General features: G+C 36.8%; 1 protein-coding gene across 2 annotated transcripts in view; it reads right to left on the bottom strand.

Moving 5' to 3' along the window:
- The window catches only part of RAVER2 (ribonucleoprotein, PTB binding 2), a 59,864-nt gene that overhangs the window by 31,845 nt on the left and 7,855 nt on the right, over positions 1 to 20,164 (bottom strand). For both annotated transcript variants that reach the window (XM_070746069.1, XM_070746070.1), the window contains exons 2-3: positions 6,281 to 6,347; positions 1,432 to 1,898 (exon numbers count right to left, since the gene is read on the bottom strand). In XM_070746069.1, coding sequence (XP_070602170.1) covers positions 1,432 to 1,898; positions 6,281 to 6,347 — 534 coding nt within the window. The remainder of the gene's footprint in view (positions 1 to 1,431; positions 1,899 to 6,280; positions 6,348 to 20,164) is intronic.

Below are 20,164 nucleotides of genomic sequence, written 5' to 3'. Positions count from 1 at the left end.
GTAGCAAGGAATGTCACTATTTTCTAACTTATCCTGATCAAGATGCCCTTCTCCATATTTATCCCGAATTTCCTAGGTTTCAATGAAGCATTTGGTTTCTTTGGACATCACTCATATATTCTATGGTATGATTAAGCTCCTTATTCTTTTTTCTCCAAAGGGCCTTTCATTTCACGTTTCGGTCGTACTCCAGTCTTGATTCCTTATGCTTAACATTTAGCCCCCTTCTACATTATATTGTTTTTGAAGAACAGTTTCTGAGTCATGGTAATGGAACACTATGTGGTATTGCAAGTGGTTATACAATAAATAGCATTGCTTTTTCTGGTACATCAAAGCCAGGTCACATCCAACCTGTTTATAAATGGGAGTTTGATTTGTTACTTTACTTCTTAACCCTTAATTCTTGATGAATGTATCTTTTCTTTTTTGTGTACTCCGAATGCATATGCAGCAAAGACAAATTCCTTGTCACACTTGGCCAATAAAGAATTCTAATCTAATCCAATCTAATCTAATCTAATTGTAATATTGAACTGCAATTAATAAAATAAAATTTATATCCCTTGAATTCCAATTGTTTATCCCTAACTATATGATTTATTAACAAAATAAATAGCACTAGCTGCAACAAAAATTTATTCTGTTGGAAGAACCAAGAAAAGATCACATGGTCTAATTTGGAAAAATAACCCTGGCTATATGTAGGAACTGCCTTAAATGTACATAAACTATTGGTTTTTCTAATCTAGCTTTTCCCATCACTTGTTTTGGATGGAAAAACTTCAAGCTATGATTCCTAGTATATTTTTGATGGAAATTCATACGGTATCTTTAAAAAGGGATCAAAAACCTTTTAGGAAGAATAATAATTTAATAATAATATTAATAATAATAATAATAATAATTTATTAGATTTGTATGCCGCCCGTCTCTAAAGAAGGCATCATGTACAATTTTGTGCAATGTTGTAAGTGCCAAAAATAAAAAAATTAAAATAAATATTAAAAATTATTAAAAATCAAACTAAAATGCAAGATTTGCAAATGTAATATTTTGATATAATGAATATAATGATATAATGAATTTTTCCTACTCCATTCCTCAGAACCTTAGATTTTCCTAGATTTAATTTTTAAACATTCCTAAAGTTTTTCTTGAATAGCAATTTTATATAGATTTAAATAAGTTATGATGTCAATGACATATTAATTGAAATATTAATTTATGTAGTTTCTAAGTGACTTATAGATGGCTATAATTGTCAAATCTAATTAATACTGCATAGAGCTAAAATATATACTGTACTGGTAACTACTCATTAATGTGACCATACTAATCTGCAACTCAAGAAAAAGTCCATGCTATGTCATGAAATCATAACATCTATGGAGACAGCTTTCACCTTGAAGAAAGAAGCATTTTACTTACTTGGCAGAACACAGGTTTATAATTAGCTGAGAAATTTTGCAAGAGGTCATCACCAGTAAAGTCTATGGGAAGGTTTTCCACACAAAGGCACTTTGAATGTATAAGTTCTGAAGTTATTTGATTAGCATCCATCCACTGTGCAAAAAGGACATTTTCACCTAATGGTTTCCCAAGAAGGTCCAACCTAGCTTTTGCTGCAGAATCCTTTTTCATATATTCCACAAAACCATAGCCTTTGGAATAGCCTGTGACTTCACTGTACACCAAGAATTGTCTCTCAACATTCCCATAAGGTCGCACTAGCTCTTCAAACTCTTGCAATGTATAGAAAGGGGGCAAATTGGTAATGCAGAGCAGGGCATCGGTGGGCTGAAGCTGCAGTGATATTTCTTTTCCTCGGAGGGAATGTTGGTGAAATAGTCGTATTGCATCCTGAGCTTGCTCCCCATTCAACAGAGTAACAAAAGCTGAAAGACACAAACCAGACAAAACTTTTATGTAAACTCCAAGACTGAGTTGGGCAGGTTTTAAGCTCTTGGGAACTGTCAAGCCTTTTAATTTTTAAGCCCAAGATGTCTTGAAACTGATATTATTTACAACCCTTTCACATACAAAAGCCTTAGGTGGTGTTATTTTCTTCTGTTTTTTTACCCTTAACTGTGCTGTCATAACTCTTTTGTTTGCTCCTAGACTAAGAAATGCCCAATTATTTCTTAAGGATTAGTTGAATAACTTTTGTGAAACTCCAATATATGCAGAAGACATAACATGTAATTCTGTGATAATATTTTTTCTTAATTCAAAATAAATATTACAAATTCATGGTATTAGCCATTTTCTTTCACTAAAAAGTAGAAATGTGGTGTGGATCCTCTCCATTGGATTTTTTCAGGATTTAATAATAATAATAATTATTTATTGGATTTGTATGCCGCCCCTCTCCGTAGACTTGGGGCGGCTACTCTTCCCATTATTTCCTGGGGATCCACCAGAAGATCAAGAGGTGAAACCACCTGGTGATCAAATTCATGGGATGTATAGATGGGATAGGGGGGTGGACACAGTAGGGAAGAAGGAAATGTTTTTATATGACTGTTGCATTGGCCAAAAACGTACAATTTGCAATTTTATGGCATGACATTTTATCATCAAAGTGTAAAACAATGCTGATTTTTAAAATAAAATTATATTCATATGTTTTTATACTGTCGGGCAAATTCCAGGAATAAACCAAATTCTAAACTTACATTAAAGTCTGTTCATTCATCTCAGGTATAGATTCCTCCTTATTAAAAACTGGCATGATGTCATTGGAAGGTAAAAATGTTGCCTGGCATATATAACCTTTTAACGTTATTGCCACCATATCATATTTCGATCAGATTTTTCCTGAAATTACATTCCAGGAAGCTCCGGTTGCAGGATTATTGTTTAAAACCAAAAACATCTTTTATTCCTGCATGCCTATTAATCATCTGTTTCTACTGAACACTAAAACTCAAGTGGAAGCAAAATAGAATGGTAAGATGACACTACTGAGAATCAGGAATGTTAACATCTTCTTTCAAGCCTGAATAATCAAAGGTTATACTATCCTCTAGCCTAGTCTACTCAAGAGGTTTGCTAAATAAAATATAAATGGAAGTCTCATAAAGAAACTGGTTACAATGAAAGGCAAGTTTCTTCTATCCAAGTGGTGCAACTGACTCCTCTAAGTCCTTTTAAGGTTATAACTAAAATGAATTCTGAATAAAGGATAAGAACATTTAAAAAACATAGGAAGAAATTATTTTAATAAAGGATCGTAACAATTACTGTATTTTTCGTAGTATAAGATGCACCTAGATTTTAGAGGTGGAAAATAAGGAAAGGGGTATTCTGAACCAAGTGGTGTAGTAATATATTATTTAATAATATAAAATGAGGACCCAGGTTGTGGGGGCAATAGGCTGGCTCTGTTAAAAAGTGCTATTGCTAACGTGTTGTAAGCCGCCCTGAGTCTAAGGAGAAGGGCGGCATAAAAATCGAATAAAATAAAATAAAATAAAATTAATAAATAAAAAACCACCAGTGTAGCAGAATACTTTTTACAAACATGTATACTTTTTACAACCAGGTGCACTTTTTACAATCTTCCAACTTGACAGCTTTAAGACTTGTGGACTTCAACTCCCAGAATTCCTCCTCCAGTCATGCTAGCTCAGGAATGGGAGTTGAAGTCCGCTAGTCTTAAACTTGCCAAGTTTGAAGATCCTTGCACCGCTAATCCCTAACCCAGGGGTCTTCAAACTTGACAGCTTTAAGACTAATGGACTCTCAGAATTCCTCCTCCGGTCATGCTAAATGGGGTAATTAGGAGGCAAAACCAACCCAATTTTTGCAAAAAATGGGTCATTTTTTGCTGGGGGTTTTTGCAAAAATTGGGTGGGCAAAGGGTCTGGGGAGCATGCAGACACTCTTGGGTGCTGGGAGGAATAGCAAAAATGCCCCCACGAAAACAGGGACATTTTTGCCATTCCACAGCACCCAAGAACTCTCTGCAGGCGAGGGCGAGGTTTTGGGACAGTAAAAATGGCTGCATTCAGTGTATAAGACCCACCAACCCTCTTTTTTTGTGTGTGGGGGGGAGTTACAGCTTATACTCCAAAAAAAGGTATGTGGGTACATCCATCATACACAATTTATTCAACTTCCTAGTCTAGATTACTATCTTTGAATTCTGGAGATCTTCTAAATTCTAATAAAGTCTTAATGTTTTAAGACTAGTCCACAAGCAATCATATTACTACTGTATTACTTAATTAATTTATTTTTATCCTATTCACATTCTTGTTGGAATTTATCCCCAATATGGCAAAGAACAAACAGTCCTCATCCTGGAAAACATTTGCTTTCCTTCCATTTAATCTTGTCTAATTTTCTCTACAGATTTCTCAGCAAGGTTTTTCTGAAGTGGCTTGCCGTTGCCTTCTTTGTGGGGTTGAGAGAAAGTGACTGTCCCAAGGTCAGTCTTTGTGCCTAAAGCAGAACTCAAAATGAGTGTCCCTTGGCTTCGAGTAAGAAGCTTTAACTACTATACCATTTATATACAATCCTGATTTATTTGATATAAAGACAGAAACTCTAGCTTACGGAAGTACAATGGGGAAAAAAGAATCACTCCAAATCAGGAAACATATTTTGAATTGTAGGCAAAGTTTTCAGCGTCAAACAATTCTTCATTTCCATTACATCCCTATAAAATACTATCCCTGATATCTATTATGTCCCCTGGAAGTTTTTGAAAAGGTCTGGTGGGGGAGGAGGGAAGAGGAGGCAGAGGACGAGGAAGAAGAGGAGGAAGAGGACCATATTACCTCCAGAACCGCCTTCTACCGCACGAATCCCAGTGACCGATAAGGTCCCACAGAGTTGGCCTTCTCCGGGTCCCGTCGACTAAACAATGTTGTTTGGCGGGCCCCAGGGGAAGAGCCTTCTCTGTGGCGGCCCCGGCCCTCTGGAACCAACTCCCCCCGGAGATTAGAACTGCCCCCACCCTCCCTGTCTTTCGTAAACTACTCAAGACTCACTTATGCTGCCGGGCATGGGGGAGTTGAGATATTCCTTCCCCCTAGGCCATTACAAGTTATGCATGATATGTTTGTGTGTATGTTTTGTTTTATAATAAGGGGTTTTAGTTGTTTTATTATTGGATTGTTACATGCTGTTTTTTATCTTTGTTGTTAGCTGCCCCAAGTCTACGGAGAGGGGTGGCATACAAATCCAAGAAAGAAAGAAAGAGAGAGAGAGAGAAAGAAAGAAAGAAAGAAAGAAAGAAAGAAAGAAAGAAAGAAAGAAAGAAATGGAGGATTCTCGTAGAATTTGGCATTGACACTGATTATCATCCTAAATAAATAGATCCAAATTATTTTTTACCCATTGTATTATACAAAAAGTCAACAAGGGCAGTTTACAAAAATAGTATCAGTTTATTTTGATAGTTGATAGTTTGATAGTTAAGTTACCTACCATAACTGTCCAACTGTAACAGTGGCTACAGTTGCATTTCAGACATTCTGGACTACCACTCCCCTGTTTGAACTAGTTGTTGCCTCCAAACTGTAAAAGACCTAAGTTTTAACCATCACTGAATTCTATTCTCACGTATAAATAATGCAAAAGCACTTTGAAATGGATTATCACTCCATTTTTAAACAAATATTCTTTTAAAAAACAAAGATTAAAATCAATGGATGGTACACAAGTCTTAAAGTTGCCAAGTTTGAAGATTTAGATTCCTTTGATTTAGAGGAAAGATTTGACATTGGTGAAATAGACAGTTACATAAATTTGATCAATAATAATTTGCTAATAGAATTTCCTCTTCAGTGGTCACTTTGCACACTCAAATTATTGATACTTAGCAATTGACTTATCAATTTGCATTTCTAAACTGATCCCTTGTAGAATAAATATTATATGATGAAAATTTGTTCCTAATTTAAAAAATATGAAGTTTCCAATGTTTCCTAACTGCTTTAGAATCCAAAATAGAAAGTAGTAATTATAAATTTCTTTATTGTAATATTTATGTAAGAGTATAACTTCAGATTTAATCATGTTAGACTGACTCAAATGTTTTTTTTCTGGTTTGCCACTGTTTGTTATTCAAACAAACTAGTACAATATGATTTGTGCATATTAAGAAAATAATTAGTCTGCAAAAAAGAAATATGACATAGGCATAAGCACACTAAAGCAGCAATGAAATTGAATTGTTATTACATAAAATTGTTATTAAATTGTGAAATCTAAAATGAATCAAAATAGCCAAATCTATTAATATAAATATTATATTGCAAGTTTTTACCTGTTCTTTTATGTTTGTCCACATAGCAATACTTCAGCTCAAAATCTTTTAATAAGTCATGGATTTCCTAAGAGAAAAACATGCATTATTAAATACAAACTCAACAGAATGAGTATTTTTATTTCAGCTTAGAGATTTGAAAACATTCTAGGAAAAAATTATTCTGGATATATGCTGCCAGAAAATATTAGTTAAGTCAATATGAGCATGATGCAATTCAGCAGTAAGCAGGGCCCTCTAAACAGCAGGATTCACAACATCTTATTTTAAAAACGCCAACAGTTGCCAAAGATTAGCTTTCAAACAAAATTTTGAAGTTGAAGGCATTTCCTCACGGTGATGTTTTCTGTCAGCTACATTACATGTTCTTTGTAGAAAGAGAATACCAGAAATACCAATCCTCAAAATCTAAACTTAACCACTCATGTTTCATGAAATGTATGAAATTAAATCTCAAGCCAATTAACTGCCACAACATCTGCTACCAGAATTTAACATTGTTTGACGTATCAGTATTGAATTTTGAAAACCTGTTTTTTATTATTGCTGCATAGGAGTAGAAAAATTCTCCCCATTTCTATTAACTTTCTCTTCTGCTGTAAAGCATTTTTCCTCCTCTATAATTAGTTGTATTGTGCAAATCCTCATGGAATACATTGACTAGCATCTGCATCCTGTTCCTCTAGTGTATTGATAAGAAAAGAATCAGCAGAGAAAAACATTTGAATGCTGCAGTTTCCAGGGCTAGGCTTCCAGCTAAATATTGATTTTATACTAAGTCCATAATTCACATAAGTCACAGTTATACCATTATGAATTACCACTGTTATTGTTATATAGACTGGTGTACTTGTTGCAATTCATGCGATTAGCTTAGTCATGTTGATAATATTCAGATAATTCCAGAATAAATATTATTTTTTTTAAATAGCTTTTTTATTGGAGTTACATTCTACCTTTTCTCCATTAGAAACTTTGGAAGACTGGGCTGAAAAAAATGACTAATACAAATCCACCAGATGCATTTCCATGGTTTAATCATGTGTTTGGGTTCCCTCTAGTCTTCGTCATCATCTTAACCATTAAAACATCTGTCTTTTTTATGTGGGTTAGGCCAGAGCTTTAAAGTCTTTGACTAATTATGTGCCATCAAGTCAGTGTCAACTTCTAGCAACCATGTAGATTTTCTCCATGGTGAGGCTAGTTCTTCAGGTTTTCCAATGGTGTACCCATCAGCCCTCTAATTGAACCTATCCAGTTAATCTCAAAAGATAAACAACAGGTTCCAGTCAGATCTGACTTTGCTAGCCACCTTCCACCGAAGTGGAACAAAGATTTGTATATTTGTATATTTGTTAGTTATGAATTGGATGAGATTCAACATATATCTGAAGTCCAGGAAGGAAAAGGTAGTAAGTTGTAGAGCAGCCTTGCTTGATAGTTTGATTATACCATCTTGTAAATAATCTGGACCCCACCCTTTAGTTAAAATAAGCAATAAATATGTGCTTGGATTTTATCACATCTCATCAGTGTTGTAGAGGATTGGAGGTTTTCTCTTATTGTCTTTCTGCTATTAAATTACAGTGCTGAAAATTTCTGCTTTTACCCCAGTGAAATCTGTGACTGCTCTGGGTGTCGCAAAATGGAGGAATTGTCTATTGGCTACCACCTCTTTGTATACCTTATAAGTATGTCTTTACTGAATTAAAATTTTATGTTAGATATTCTATTTTATAGAGGTCAATACACAAATGGCCTGGTTAATAAATGGTGACTTTTTTTTGTAAAGTGATATGGCTCATCAAAGAACATTAAACAGCAAATTAAGCTATTTAATGTTCTTTGATGAAATTCCATCAGAATAAATTATCATTATTGTTCACCAGATACTTTTTGTGTCAACAGACAATGTAAGTTATTTGATTCTCTGTGTTTCTTGATTTGTTTTAGCAACTAGAAATCAGTTGCTATGCAGTTGTGGTTTCTTGATATTATATGTTGCTTTGGTCATGTTTGCTTATGTAGATAGATTGCACAGATTGCAACTTGACTGAAATGACACGGAAGCACCTATAATAAATGAATTAGCAATCTTGAGATGACTGTACATCTTACACTTAAGATAGGCCATTTGGAAAAGTTGGGGAACAATTTCCACAAGAGAAAATTACAGGAACTATCTATTTAAAAGTCTGTAGAGATTCTCAGTCATCCAGGTCATGGTTGCCCCAAAGGTGCTTTTTCAGGAGGCAACTGGTTTTTTTCTTTGAAGACATTTTGCTTTTCATCCAAGAAGCTTCTTCAGCTTTGACAGGATAATGGGGGATGTATATAAATCCTTCCATTCCCCACTATCCTATTTAGAGCTGAAGAAGCTTCTTGGATATGAAGTTAAATGTCTTCAAAGAAAAAACAAGGAAGTGTAGCTGCCTGAAAAAGCACTTTTGGGACTATTAAAAAGTTTAGGAGATACCTGGTCAAGAGTCAAGAGTAGTTGCAGTTCACAGAATACAAATAAACTAATTTGTTTTCTTATTCAACGGTGTTAGCAAAATAAACTGTACTTTGGTTAGATTCTGATTTGGATTTGGATTGGATGAGGTTAGGATACCTGATTTTTCACAAGCAAAAATATGGCTGTGTGGGGGAATTGTGATAGAATACTAAAGTAAAAGAATGGGCAGCAAATGTAAGAGTTATGCTACATTTCTATTGTTAGGAATTTTTAAATTTGAGATGTTTCAAAAATGTGCCCCCTTGTGGTCTGTATTTAAGTACAGATTTGTTTATTTGTTTGTTATTATTCATTTTACACCAAGTCTTTTTTCTTATACATGCACTCAGAGCTGTTTTATAATATTTCAACCACTTAAGAAGAAGAATCAGTATAAGCAACATTAAAACCAATAGCATTAATAACAAAAGTTTGATAAAAGAAATAGATTTCTGCCATTTGATCATTTCCTAGATACTGGGAGAACAGGAACTAAACGCATCTCTCTGGAAAGAAAATTTTATAGCTTGGAAGTCACAGACAAAATGGCCTCTCCTATACTGAGATTCTGGATGTAAGGGTATCTTCAGGAGGGCCTCTTCTGCTAATCTAAGTACTATAACCGGGCAGTTTCCTAATAAGAAATAGTTAGACCCTAAGTCATTTGAAAAATAAATAATCAACTAATTAAGCAAGCAAACAAGTTTGTATGCAGTATTTTGAGGTTCTTTGTTTATAAAAATAAGCCAAATGTTGTAGAGCTTCTAATTTGGATAACAATTCAAAGAATGGGCAGAATTATACAAATACAGTATCCACATGGGCAAGCTGAAGAAACTTGGGTCATATTGCAAGGAGGGAAGATGCTCAGTCTCTGATGTTAATTAAAACTCATCCATATTTTGAATAACTCCCATTATAAGAGCATAGCAAGAAAATGATACCTAGTCCAAGTACTGATATGACCAAGTTTCATTATCAACAAATTACACTGGTCAACACACACAAAAATCATCAGCAAAAGTAATATGTCTGTTTTATGGAGTTTGATGTGCTGATTCCAAAAATATGCTTGGTTTTGCTCTATCACATAAAGTGTCTGATATAGAAGCATTTTTGTTATTAGGTTATTTCTGATACGTAAATTACTGTTTTCTTAATGTTGCCAGTATATTTCCTATACCTTATAACAGTGATTTTCAACCTTTTTTGAGCTGCGGCACATTTTTTACATTTACGAAACCCTGGGGCACATTGAGCGGGGGGAGGGTGGGGGCTAAAAAAAGTTTGGACAAAAAAATTCTCTCTCTCTCTTCCTCCCTTTCGCTCTATTTCTCTCTCCCTTCTTTCTCTCTCCATCCCTCTTTCTTTCTCTTCCTTCCTTCCTCTTTTTTGCTCTCTTTCTCTCTCCCTCTCTACCTCCCTCTATGTCTTTCTCTCTCTCTCCTTCCCTCCCTCTCTTTCTCTTTCTCTATTGCTTTCTTTCTCTCTCTTTCTCTCTCTTGCTTTCTTTCTCTTGTTCTCTTTCTCTCTCTCTTGCTTTCACTCTCTCTCTTGTTCTCTTTCTCTCTCTTGCTCTTTCTCTCTCTTGCTTTCCTTCTCTCTCTTGTTCTCTTTCTCTCTCTTGCTTTCTTTCTCTCTTGCTTTCTTTCTCTCTCTGAGCTTCGCGGCACACCTGACCATGTCTCACGGCACACTAGTGTGCCACGGCACACTGGTTGAAAAACACTGCCTTATAATAATGATGCTGCTGCATGAAAACTATACCTGCTAGAGAAAAACTATATACATTTTTGAAATCAGAACAAAAAATGATTCAGAAAGTACAAAGTCAGCTGCAATGATTACCAAAAAAAATTGTTTTAGACCAGTTTTATGATTGGGTAAATGTAGCTGTATTAACCGAGATCTACTGAATAAGTGACAACTGATTGGGTTTACACGGCATGCAAAATTAAGTCCTGATTTAATTAGTTTATGCAACATTTTTAAAACCCCCAATACCAAATAAAAGGTGTTGTCTGAGTGTGCTTTGTGACTTGGCTTATACTGTTATAGATTAAGTGCAGAGTGAACAGCTGAACCTTTAAGCAAAAGCATTGTTTATCTAATAAATATATATACATGAATATATACATAATTATGTGTGTGTGTGTGTGTGTATGTATGTGTGTGTGTGTGTGTGTGTGTGTGTGTGTGTGTGTGTGTATATATATATATATATATATATATATATATATATATATATATATATATATATTTGTTTTCGTAGATTTTCATAAGTACAGGTATGAAGGTCTTGACATACTCTGGTTACTTCCCGTGTAAGTTTCAGAGATTCCTGTCAACATAATTATATATAATTATGATATATACACACACACACGTTCATTCCAACAAGAATACACATTTTACTGCATATCACAAACGCAATACAGAAATCATACCAGGAAAGAATGGAAAGAAGGAGATGAGCTGCATATTGCCTGTCAGAGAGCAGTCCCAAAGTTAATATTCATATCTCAATTTTTTTTTTTTGAGAAAAATATAAGTAATTGTATTTACAGTCATTCATTTGGTGACCATTCAGTTACAAAGGCACTGAAAAAAGTGACCAATGACTTTTTTTTATGCTTACACCATTTTAGCAGCCATACGCCATGGGTGGGTTCCTCCCGGTTTGGACCGGTTCGTGCACACTGTTAGTGACCCACTGGTGATGTCACAATGATTTCATCAAACTGGATCAGTCGGTGCCAGTTCATGCTGCCATCTTTTTGTTTTACCAGTAATTACCGGTAATTTTAAAAAAAATCTCCCTCCCCGAGTTTTTCTTTCTGGCACTGCGCAAGCACTGCCAGCTTGTTTTCGGGTTTCTTTTGCACCCCACTTCTCCCTCCCTTAAACAACCACGGAAGTTTTCAAGCTGGTCTGGAGAGGTGTTTTTTAAAAAAAAAAGAAAAGAAAAGAAAACGTTGCCGCAAGATCACAGCTGACGGTCTCCGATAAGATGTACACCTCATGGGATGCCCTGCCCCTTTCCCTGCCCCAGCTGCCACTCTCACTGCAGTCTCTTCCATCCTCGGCTGTTGGAATAAGTGGCGGCTTTGGCGGCCACCGTGCCTGCTTTGGTCTCCGGTCCCCTCAGCTACTGCTGAGGTGCTGCCAGGGCAAGCCTGGTGTGTGTGAGTGTGTAGGGGGGGTATGGACGACTCAGTGTTGATGTGGAAGCAGCCAGGGAAAGCAAGGCTTTTTTGCTAGCATCCCAGCTGGCAAAACATTAATTTTCTCCATGGCTAGGGGAGGGGCATAGGCCTGAGGTGGGGAATGGCTTGCTAGGCGGCGGTTGCATCACCCACAGGAGGATAAATCCTTCTCACCTCTGACAGGCCTTCCCCGCTGTTGTAATGCATCAGAGGCGAGAAGGGTTTCTCCTCCCATGGTTGTCGCGCCAGCCACCTGGGCGAGCCGCTCCCCATCTCAGGCCCACGCCCCTCCCACTTAGCCATGGGGAAAATTTAGAACACATCCATTTCTGCTGGCGCTGAGGTAGAAGCAATGAGGTTTCTTTGCTAGCCTCCCAGCTAGCAAAATATTAATTTTTGCAGGTTTTGTGAGCGTGGCTAGGTAGAGGACATGTGAGTGAGGACATGGGCATGAATGACATCAAGTTGGCCACGCCTACTCAGTTACATGACCATCGAACCACACCCACAAAATAAGTCACGCCCACAGTGGTAGTGAAAAAAATTGTTGCACGGTCATATGATCACAATTTGGACACTTGGCAATTGGCATGTATTCATGAGGGTTGCAGTGTCTCAAGGTCATGTGATCACCCTTTGTGACATTTTCTGACAAGCAAACTCAACAAATATGTACTAACTTAACAACTGAAATGATTCACTTAACAACCGTGGCAAGACAGGTCATAAAATGGGGCAAAACTCACTTAAAACTCCCATTAAATGAAAATTTTGGACTCAATTGTGATTATAAGTCGAGGACTAACAACTTAATGACATTATTTTTGAAAGGAAAACTGTGTAACCAAAAGGGTAACGTATCTTTTTTTTTTTTCATGTATCACATCCTAGTAGAGATAGGACTCTTAGAGCCTAAATGACCAGCTTTATGTATACTAATTAAAAGTCCCTTTAATGCCAACTATGGTATATGGCTGTGATGGCAAACCTATACCATGCAAAGCCATATCTGCGGGCATATGAGCCATTGCCCTAGCTCAGCTCCAGTGTGCATGTGTGCGCCAGCTAATTTTTTATTGGCCCCGCCCACTTCTCCCTTTCCCAGTCTCCATGCGGCCATTTTGGATACCTTTTGGATACCAGGTAAGTACAAGACTTACATAAAGGCTCTGTAAGAGCATTTTTGGCTCCCGGAGAGCCTCTGGGGGAGGGGAGGTCATTTCTGCCCCCCCCCAGGGACCAAGAAAACCTATGGAACTTGGGGAGGGCAAAAAATGGGCCCACCAGAAGTCAGGAAACAGGTCGTTTCCAGCCTCTAGAGGCTTTAGGCAGGCCTGCTAGGCCCAAAATGGGGCATGTGGGGAGGTTGTGCACACATGCACAGGAGTGGGGAAGCGCAAGGGGGGTCATACGCACATGCGGGAATTGAATAATGAGTGTATGCGCACATGTATGTGCTACTGTGCACGCGTGCATTCTTTTGACTCCTGAGGAAAGAAAGGTTTACCATCATTGGTATAGGGCCTACACATATGCGCATCTTCAAGGTCATATGCGTATGTCTCAAGATACAGCGCTAATAAATGAATGACCTGAGTCCAAGATCATAATACACTCTTGTTTTGCCAATCTGCTAATTCAATATATGTAGTTTAATGGCAGGATTAAGTATCTTTTTAGTCAAATTGAACACTGGTCTCTTATTTCAGCGGTTAACAGCTGTCAAATGCCACATTAATAAAACATGATGCTTTTTTTTTTGGGAGGACCTACGCAGCGATACTATGTTACTGCTATTATTGAGTAATTGACCAGTTTCCTAGGAGGGGGCGGAATTTTAAAAGAGAAAGAGAAATCTTATTTATAAGGATAGGAGTTAACAGTGCTTTCCATGAAAGGCAATTATAGAACAGCTTCTGGATGCTATGATGAACTATTTACTATTTAAAGACATGCTTGAAACTTGCATAATGGACAACTGCTTTTATCACCATACATAATTCTTCTGAGAATAGTCCATCAAATAAAATAATATCCAGTTGACATCTATAAAATCAAATTTTAAAAAGGGATTAACAAAGTACATTATACTTATCTGCTAAGTTTATTTTTAGATCATGGAAAATACGCTAGGCTATTCAGCAACTTTCAATGTAGTTACCGTAAATCATGTTGTACAGCTTGGTAGTCATTGTGTTTTTACAAATGTAGCTGTCAGAATTTCCAACTCTTGAACTGCAGATTGCCTGTGCAACATCAGATAATTTCAACAGTTCCAAATAAGGGACTATAAGAAATTACGGATTACAGTGGAACCCCGACATAAGAGCTGCTCTACTTAAGAGCAACTCGAGATAAGAGCTGGGAGGGGAGAGATATTTTTGTTCTACTTACAAGCCCAAATTCGAGATACAAGCGCCAAGGAGCTGTCTCCTGAAGCCAAACGCTAACTTCCGCGTTCGGCTTCAGGAGACAGCTGCGAAGCGGCGCGCGTGTTTTAAAAGGTTGCAGCCGGCCTGGGGGGTTCGGGGGGGTGCTTGCAGCTTTCTTTCTTGCTCTTTTTCTTTCTCTCTTTTACCTTCCCTTCTATTTCTTCTTTTCTTTCTCCTTCCCACCTTCTTCCCTCCCTCCCTCCCTTCACTCATTCCTTTCTTACTCTCCCCTTTCATAAGTTTCCTTGCTTCCTTCCTCTGTTCCTGTCCCTTCCCTCTTTCCTTCCTTCCTTCCCACCCTCCGTCCATTCATTCACCCATTCCTCTCTTGATCGCTTAAAGCCGGTCCCTGGTGCAAAAAGGGTTGGGGACCTCTGTCCTACAGGATTGGGTGGCAGAGAAGTTGAACATATGTAAATTTAAAAGTTTAAGAAAGTTTACAAGTTAAGTGAAAGAAACTTCATTATTCATTTATATGTACATGTACATTTCTTCATTAAAAACATGTCTCTGCATAATTTAGACTAACTTTGTGAGTTTTTTGAGGGCTGGAACCAATTAAAATTATTTACATTAATTCCTATGGGGAAAAGTCGTTCGAGATAAGAGCTGCTCGACTTAAGAGCCCAGGTCCGGAACGAATTAAACTCGTATCTCGAGGTACCACTGTATATCTCAGTGTGATATGCTTGTAGAAAAATACCATATAATGCTCTTATATTCTTTGAAATAAACTGGGATATTAACTAATGGATGATAGAGAAACACAACAAATGTCAAATTATTTATCAATACTTTTAAAGTTTATACTGCACAGCGCTACTTACTTTTTATACTTACTTTTTAAAATGCAACTTTTTATACCTACTTTTTTATTTTAATGAGCTATTATGACTAAGAGGAAGAAAATTTCCACTTGGGGATGAGGATGTTAACTCTACTCCCTTCAGTACAAGTCCAGCTCTACCCATTTTAGAGTCTCAATTCTGATTTATTTATGTATTTATTCATTTAAATTATTAACATATTGCTTTTCATTTATACATAGATCAAGGTTATTGTAGTGGTATAAAAGAAAAGCAACCCACAAAATGTGGCCTCTGAGTATATGGCAAAATTAAAGAGCAATTAATAAGCTACTCAACTAGGCATTTGGAATAAAAAAGATTATATTAAGTTAAATACTGTATGTTAAATACTAATAGACACAGGAAAACCTTACAGAAAAAAGACTGGAACACTTTTTTCATTTGAAATCTAAACCACTTAAATATTACAAAGGGAGAAATGGCACGTATACAATAATTATTATTATCCTACACAAAAAGCCTTGGAGTTCTACTTATTGCTATACTATGTACAGTTCTTCAGTGCCCTAGGGAAATAAGAGGATAAGCAGTATCAAAATTATAACGTTCTGCCTTTTATGAACCAAAACCAGAAATCATTTAAAGAAATGCAGCTGGGCAATAGTGACCATCAATTACATTTTTGAGGCAAACATCCAATATTGAAAATGAGCAAAGATATAAAATAATATAAATACTGTATTTCAGCAACTCATAAGGCATTACAAGTTACCGGTATGTATATCATAATGTACTACAATATTCTTTTTGAATTTTTTGGTTTACATTTGTTTCTATCATAATTAAGATTTTCACAACCAAAATAAAACCCGATATTAAAAAAGCACATTTTCCAAATATTTCTTAAATGCATATTTAGCAATATATAGATATTTATAGTATCTCAAATTCTATTATTCTAAAAATACAGTTACCTATCTCTAAAGCAAATACTATGTATAAAGTACCTGCCATTGATGTTTCAATAGTAAGACAAGGCAAGGTGGAGACACTGGCTATATCAATATTGTATTTTCTGTCTTGCAGAAAAGAGAGACAATAACTCCCTGGAGTCCATTAGCAACCTTTTCAGATTACAGGTGACCTTTCATAACCTTGTAAGGTAGCAAGAATAACTATCTTTCTATGAGAGATTCAGATAACATATTTGGAATCTTCTTAAATTTATCCATATAATAGAATGGCCAGAGATAAAATAAATCATTCAAAGTCATGTAGCAAGCTTCAAGTTCAAAGAGTATTTAGACTTGGATTGAGAAATCCAGGTTCATCACTTTTAGCTATGATAATACACTAACTGTACACTGTGTTATATTTTTGTAATCAGCTACCCTGTTCCCCGATAGTAAGACACCCCCGATTGTAAGACGTATCGGGGGTTTCAGGGGGGTCGGCTAATATAAGCCGTACCCCGAAAGTAAGACATATGTCTTACTTTCGGGGAAACACGGGGGTATTGCCGCCTCCCTCTCATCTCGCTGCGCGCCGCCTCCTGCCCACGTCTGCACCGTCCCCCTCTCCATACGTCGCCGCGTCTGCCACCTCCCTCTGATCTTAATGAGCGCCGCCTCCTGCCCACTTCCGCGCCGCCCCCCTCCATACGTCACCGCGTCTGCCGCCTCCGTCTGATCCAAATGAGCGCCGCCTCCTGCCCACGCCATACTGTTCAGGTTGTTAATAAATCTTAATTTTATGGTTAAAACAAAAAAATCGACAATTTTGTTCCAATATAAGACATACCCCGAAAGTAAGACATAGTGGGGCTTTTGGGGATAAAAAGAAAGTAAGACACTGTCTTACTTTCGGGGAAACACGGTATGAGAATTTATAAAAGAATCTGGTAAAACATTTAGCATTGTTTTTTGCATTCTGAGAATCCAAGTGCCTGCCTGCACCCACCCACCCACCCATCCATCCATCCCCCCATCCATCCACCTATTCCTGTCTGTCTGTCTGTCTGTCTGTCTATCTTTTATCTATCTATCATCTATCTATTTTTCTATCTATCTACCTACCTACCTATCTACCTATCTATCTACCATCTACTTTATTTACCACCCATCTCATGGTTCAGTAGATTTTTTTTAATGTGTTCATCAGTTTGTATTCTTCCTCAATCACCAAGTAACCATGAATTTTTAATATAGATGATATTAGAACTGGAACTTCCTGATCTTTGCTATATTCTCAGACAGAGTCCTTTCCTTGAGTAAACAATGTAAGAATATGTTTAATTTCTGACTCTTCAGAACTAGGAAAAGAAAATACTTTATTGAAGATGTAACATCATATTATTGCAATCATTATTATTTAAGTTAAGATAATGGAGTTGATGGGGGTTTGTTTCTTTTTGTCCATTTATATTGCTTCAGACTGTCCCCTGCCCTTATGTGTTCATTAGACTTATGTAATATTTTCCATCTAGGAGTTTAACCTGGCATAAATATCATTTCTTCCATTTATGCATATAACAAACTTATAAGACTGGTTGTACTGGGCCAAAGTCATCTGGAGGGTTTGAGAGAGGAAAACGGATTTGAGCTTTCTCTATTCCAATCCAACATCTTAACCATTAAACAGACTGATTCTCCCACATAAATGTCAAATTCTTGTCTCTTTCTGGGCCACTGTGTTCTTAAGGAGACTCTGGACAGTTCTATCCATAGGGATTCTTTTCTATATAACATACGTATATGTATGTCTGCTAGTGCTTTTCCCCACCCTCATGCACTGCATTAAAGCAGAGGAACTCTTGAATGAAAAACATATACAAGCCAGACACAATGTGTACCTTTGGGACACTAATAACATGATTGCATCAGAATTCAATCTAATCCCATGCATACCTATTTGAATTGTCAAGGTTTCAATAGGAATAGGCTTGTCTTGTTTATGTACAACAGTGGTTCTCAACCTTTCTAATGCCACAACCTCTTAATACAGTTCCTCATGTTATGGTGACCCCCAACCATAAGTCTAGCGCCAATTCTCCCAACAAAGCTCTAAGCCGATTGGCAGGAAGATCAGAGGGACACCCACACTGAAAAAGCCTGATTGGTTGGATTGTGAAAATATATTACAAGCGTTAGAGTATATTTGATGTAACCATGTATTCAATGAAATTTCATTGTAATGTACAGTGTTCCCTCGATTTCCGTGGGGGATGCGTTCCAAGACCGCCCGCGAAAGTCGAATTTCCGTGAAATAGAGATGCGGAAGTAAATACACAATTTTTGGCTATGGACAGTATCCCAAGCCATTCCTTAACATTTTAAACCCCTAAATTACCATTTCCCATTCCCTTAACAATCATTTACTCACCATTATTACTGGTACTCACCATTGAATAAGGCACTTAGTGATCCTGATATTTATAAACATAATTATTTATTAACAATATTTTTTTTTTGTTATTTATTTGCAAAAATTATTAGTTTGGCGATGACGTATGACATCATCTGATGGGAAAAACCGTGGCATAGGAAAAAAACCACGAAGTATTTTTTTAATTAGTATTTTTTTGAAAAACTGTGGTATAGGCTATTCGCGAAGTTCGAACCCGCGAAAATCGAGGGAACACTGTATACCGGTTAGTATACATTTAAAGTGACAATAAAGTTATTCTAATTATTATGCAAAACAATGTACTGTAGTAATAATGCAAGATTTCATTTGCTATGGATTATTTGTTCTTATTTCTAGCCAATGTTTCAATCCATATTCAGGAAAACAATTCTGATAAAAGTATTCACTAGAGTGCCATATGAATGTTTTCAAACCTCACGGGTAATAAAAATGCAAACATCTGGCAAATAACTCTTCTCTTTTTGCAATTTGCAATCTAAATCCCATTTCACAGGGAAATTGTTGTGTCAAATTATATTTTAAAACAGCTACTAAGTAACTCGAGTTAACCATGAAATTCTGCTTCAACTGGTGGCTGCAACAGGTGTTTGCCATGGGCCACAGGGAGTCAGTTACATTCTTTCCCTTTCCATCAGATGTGCTCCAGATTTCTGCCTTCTCCCTACCACTAGCAGCAGGAAGACAAGGGTTTTAAAAAGAGGATTATTGAAAGAAATGCGGGTTCACTTCCTCTCCTTCTCAAGCTGGAAAGCTGCGGTCCTAAAGAAATTCTTTGGATGTGGAATCTATGTCCTCCTCTTTATTTTATTTATTTATTATTTGGATTTGTATGCCGCCCCTCTCCGAAGACTCTTTCCAAGAGATCATTCTAAAATGTGCTTATTCTTCACTGCTATTCTCATCAAGTGTCTGATCATTTGGGCTTTGAGAGAAAGCACCTAGAATACTCTGGGTCATATCAATAGTGGCTAGAGTTTTTTTATACAGACATCGCATCATAGGTTGTTGCTGCTGCTGTTAATTTTAAGTCTACTTTTTTTTTTAAAAACGGTCGGTTCAAGGAAGGGAACATACTTAATACCCATGCCTCCATTTCCCCATGACAATCATTATATCACAGGGGTCCCCAAACTTGGTAACTTTAAGACTTGTGGACTTCAACTCCCAGACTTCTCCAGTCAGCTATGCTGGCTGGGGAATTCTGGGAGTTGAAGTGCACAAGTCTTAACGTTGCCAAGTTTGAAGATTTCTGTCCTATGAGATGGGTTAACCGAGACAATGACAGGCCCAAAGTTTCCCAATCAGAGGCTTAAGATTCAGGGTTTTACGTTTTTTAAAAATTATTATTATTATTATTTCTATGCAGTCTGTTTAACATCCTGCCAGGCTAACTCTTTTACTGTTCCCATTTCTGAGATAGTATTTTGAAGTTCTTTTCCTGTAAGGGTCATCAGTTATAAAGCAGAAAGCATAAAACTTTAAAGTGATATTTAGGTTGTGTTAATGTTCCAGGT

This window comes from Erythrolamprus reginae, chromosome 3 (genome assembly GCF_031021105.1).
Source record: "Erythrolamprus reginae isolate rEryReg1 chromosome 3, rEryReg1.hap1, whole genome shotgun sequence".
Classification (NCBI taxonomy): domain Eukaryota; kingdom Metazoa; phylum Chordata; class Lepidosauria; order Squamata; family Dipsadidae; genus Erythrolamprus; species Erythrolamprus reginae.
This window is presented reverse-complemented; position numbering and strand designations above follow the sequence as displayed.